Here is a 4,485-nt window from a genome sequence, read left to right on the forward strand (position 1 = left end):
ATCTCTAGTGGCGGTGAGTCTAATCCACAGATAGGGTGGAAACAGCACCTCACCCAGCGCTGTGCTCCCAATTCCAGAGGGTCCCACCCACCATGGAGAGGTGGCTGCACCAAGTTTCCAGAGTCAGAAATTTCTTTCTTACTTGGTACTTTTATATTGTGAACAATAAAATGCTAGAAAACATTTTTATTATTTTCCTGGAAAAAAGGTCCTTGGAAGCTAACTACATCTGCAGAGGAAGATGGCATAAACCAGCAGATCCTCCCAGGAGTCAGCCACCTGGGGCAGTCTCAGACTCTGAAGATACGGTCAGTCTCCAGATTTTGATAGATTAATTTACTTTAACATGTTGCCTTATTCAGGCTGGTCAAGAGGGCAAAAGGAACATTAACGGCTCCCTCTCAGCTTTTGCCTCATGAATGATTTTGTTCATTATCTACTGCTTGAAGAGAGGCACAAGAGAAATGTCCAAACAGCAAGGAAAACATCCAAATAAATAGGGGAAGGCATTTCTGCCATCTAACCTCAACTGGACATACAAGTCAAGTTATAAATCCTTCATAATTTGATTGCCTGTCTATGGGGCTAAAAATTTTTTTAGAGAAATATTGCTTGCAAACTTCACATTATTGCCTGCAACAATAACAGAACAAGAAGGTAGACAAAAAACCCCCATTATCTGTGAGCCAAGCAATCAGAGCAACGTTTCCAAAACGGGTCCTTTTGTTTAAGTCCTTGGCGGGAAGTACAGGTATGCAAGAACCCAGTGCTTCATGAACCCTCTGAAGCTGCCCAGGAGAAAGAGTAGATGGTAGATCTAGGTACCAAATTCCTGCTTCCACCAGTAACTCTGGAGTGTCCCAAAAGCTTCTTGCAAGTTTTCACATCTTTAAAAACCACACAAATGTGCAAAGACCGTTATTTAAAAGGATTTTCTTGTTGACCCCAAATAGGTTGGTCTCCCTTCCTATTTGATTTTTAGTGATGTAACCTTGTACGAGCACAGTTTCATTTATTTTATTTGTAAGGTTTCAAGGTTTATTTGCAATACACAAGTTACCACACTTCAAAGGAAACAATCTTTACTGTCGAGTGAGGGAACAATTTATTCTTTCAAATCAGATAATGTAACTTTCAGTGTGTTTCCCATTTTGTATTGCACTCCTTCGGAATGAGTTAAATTAAATCAGTTTTCAGTAATTAGGAAAAAATCAGAAGAATTTAGAAATTAAAAGAAATTACATTTCTTCATTTATTCCTCTTACGGGAGTTACTGGCTTTGAGCAGAAGGAGCATTGGCTTTTCATTACTGACTACTCCTATTACTTGGATATTGCTAAATTAGACTCCAAGGGCGGGATTAGAAACGGTAAGGTTTCCTTTAGAAATAACTCTTCATGTTCTGCAGTTAAACAGAAAACTGAACACTGAAATGTACTGCTGGTGTTTACCAGAACCAGGCTGGTTTACCTCTCTTTGGTGGTCTAACGTGGTACGTGACATCATTAATGATCAGTTTGAAGTCATCCAGCAGAAGCAAATCTATGCCTGTGGAGGAGGCGACACGTGTGCCATCTGTAAGGCAAACACAGATGACCCATGAAACGGTAGAAACCAAGTACCCCAGGGTGCTGCGGTTAAGTTGCAGTGCTATCCCACATCCAGCTGTTGGACTTCTACACGTTCCCACTGATGACACACTTTGTCAAAACTGATTTATATGCTGGGAGATCTCACATGGCAAATAACAGCCGAGCTAGGACACATGCAGCTGCTTTTCTACGTTTGTGATCTTCGGGACATCTTATAAGAAGCAGTTCCCTTCAGCCCACATGCTTTGAATATTTTATGTTTTACAATACAATCCGCTTAAGTGACCTTCATCCCTCCCCACTGGCATTAGAAATTATTTTAGTCTCTAGTATCGGACAGCTTTGACATCACTAACCTAGCAGACACCTCCCTCCCAGGCCAGGACTTTTAATGAGATACCTGCTTTGACAACGCTTTCATAAGACATCCTAACAAGGTTTCAGAGCTTTGGTGGCTTGCAGACATGCAGCAATTGAGCAAAACAGCAAGGCAAGACATTCAGTGAAACGTGTCCGAGTTGTCATAGCTAAGCGAGATACCAATTCCCTTGCATCACCTTCCACACCGAACTCCTTACAAATCGAGTAGAACTTCTACATAGGTTGCATAGCTCGCATCCTTCCTACGGAATAGCTGGAAACTCACCCAAACCACCTCCATTAGGAGTGGTGTCTACAAGCTGAGCATTAGGAATGGTTTCCTCCTCCTTCACTCTACAGATTTCCTTGGCAGACCTGACGACGCAGAGAGCGCTAACAATATTCTTACTCTAGGAATGGCATTTCTACCTCCTAATTTTGAGGAGCATCAAAGAACTCGCACTGAAACAAACTTTTACTTAAAAAAGCAAAAGGCTAGATGAAAGTAGCTGGCAGGCAAGTAAATCAATTAGTTTGTAAACAACAGTACCTGCTGAGTAGATCGCAACCCGATCAATTCCTCGGTCCTCTGCCTGCAGCTGTTGTAAGAACACACCAACAGAGTCCGAGATAGGTTTAAGCGTGAACTGGCAACGTTCACGCCGGGACGGAAGATTCACAGAAATCACAGGTAACCCGTTTTGGTAAACCACCGTCACTTCTACAAATAAGACAAAAATACAAGTTTATGATTAAAAATTAAGACATCTTCTTATAATAGTTCTTTCTGTATCTGTCCCTTGGAGAAAGAAGCAAACACGGTTACGGGCTTCAACATAAAACAGACTAAATTTTTGGTTCATCTTTTATCAAGAGATGTGTCCATCAAAGAAAAACTGAGGGATCTCAGAGGTTTTCACTCCCATTAACTTGGCAGTATCTGTTAAACTTCCCATGCTTTGTGGCAAAGTGAAAGATACTTACTCTAAGGACAATCCAGTTTATACTAAAGGCAACGTGTTATCTAAAGGTCACAACATGGCAGCACAGTATGTCTTGGTTAGTTTTTGAGAAACTAAGTGTTTTGGACTGTGGAAGACAAAACGTTGTGCAACGTATCAGGATTTATAGCCCGAAAGACAAAGGCAGACCGTGTATATTAGGAATCATCAAGGAAGGACCTACTTCAAACCTTTTTATGCTTGTTTAGTTCTGGTTTCCTCCTCTTTGTCCTGAGGTAACAAATATTTAAGGGAGCAATTAGGAGCAGGAGGGTGTAGGAACAGCACTCTCGAGTTAAAGCTCCAAGATCATCTCATCTAAAATTCAAGGGATCAATACACTTTGTACTTCAGAAGACAGACATTACTTCTTAGATGTAAATAAAACAACGTTTACCATTTACTTAGTGCCGTCAGGAGCTTTTTCAAGAGCGCTCTTAAGGATTTCAGTGCACCTTTTTAAAATTAGCGACCTGTATGTAGCTAGTTATTCTACTGCCAGAAAGACAGCCCACTCCGTGTGCTTCGGGATAGCCGCACACAGAGTAGAGAAGTTCAGTCTGTATTCGACAAGCCCTCTGAGTCAAAATTTTCCCCAAGTGCAGTAGCTGCTAAGATAGAGCAGCACACCTAAAAAAGATGCACTTTGGACTGCTACATATTGTCCTTACAGACAAACATTCAGGTCTTTTTTATTGCACAGCACATTTGCCACGTGTCAAGGATTGTGCAGTCGCACCCACCCACGCTGCACCTGGCTTCATGTTCCCACCTGTTGTAGCTTTGGACAACTACATGAACCACACTGTCCACTTCAACTCACCTAACTCAGGTACTGACACGCCAAGTCAATTTAAGCAGCTAACATCAAAACTAGCTGGTCAAAGAAGTCAACTCAAGTAGAAATAGAAGCAAATAAAAGTAGTTTTTAACTACCAAAGGGTATTATTTCTCAACATGCCACTGTTCAGAGGTTTTGCCACCAGCGGGCTTTATACTCCCCCCTCCCAGTGATTTCCCGCAGATGATGAACCCGTTTATCACAGGACCGTCTGCATATTCATACAAGTCCTGGGGTGAGATGCCTTTCTGAAAAGGGAAGCTCGTGTACGTTGAGAAAGGATGCACCAAGCACACTCCCTCAAAGCCAGAAGAGTGCTCTCAGGGTTTTTTGAGTTTACTGTTACATACCCTCATGAACTGAATCAAGCATACAAAGGCTTTTTGCCCTCTCCCAGGGGATTGCTGTCCAGTGCTGACAGAGGTCCTCATGCCACCTTTAAAGACAAGGTGGAAGTGACCAGGTACAGACATCTGGAATGACTAAAGAATGCATCACAAGAGGCCCCAGTATTTGGAAGCCTATAAATGCCTGTTCTCAAGACACAGACACCTGACAGGATTTTAGTATCTTCAGTGTTTCAAAGCTCAAAACTCAGAGAACAGCCAGGTATTTTCTGAAAAAAAATAAAGCCAACTGCCAATTTATTTGGACAGATAGACAGAATTTCAGGCTCCTTATCAGCAGCTGT

The 4,485-nt window shown here is 42.0% G+C and overlaps 1 protein-coding gene across 1 annotated transcript in view; it reads right to left on the bottom strand.

Annotated features, from left to right (window-relative positions):
* The window catches only part of MCU (mitochondrial calcium uniporter), a gene marked incomplete at its 5' end in the record, with an annotated part of 9,347 nt that extends 6,674 nt beyond the window's left edge, over positions 1 to 2,673 (bottom strand). Inside the window, 2 exons of the mRNA XM_010144948.1 lie at positions 1,471 to 1,575; positions 2,503 to 2,673. Coding sequence (XP_010143250.1) covers positions 1,471 to 1,575; positions 2,503 to 2,673 — 276 coding nt within the window. The remainder of the gene's footprint in view (positions 1 to 1,470; positions 1,576 to 2,502) is intronic.
* Positions 2,674 to 4,485: the final 1,812 nt, after the last annotated feature.

The sequence above is a fragment of the Buceros rhinoceros genome, unplaced genomic scaffold (genome assembly GCF_000710305.1).
Source record: "Buceros rhinoceros silvestris isolate BGI_N320 unplaced genomic scaffold, ASM71030v1 scaffold10171, whole genome shotgun sequence".
Taxonomy (NCBI): domain Eukaryota; kingdom Metazoa; phylum Chordata; class Aves; order Bucerotiformes; family Bucerotidae; genus Buceros; species Buceros rhinoceros.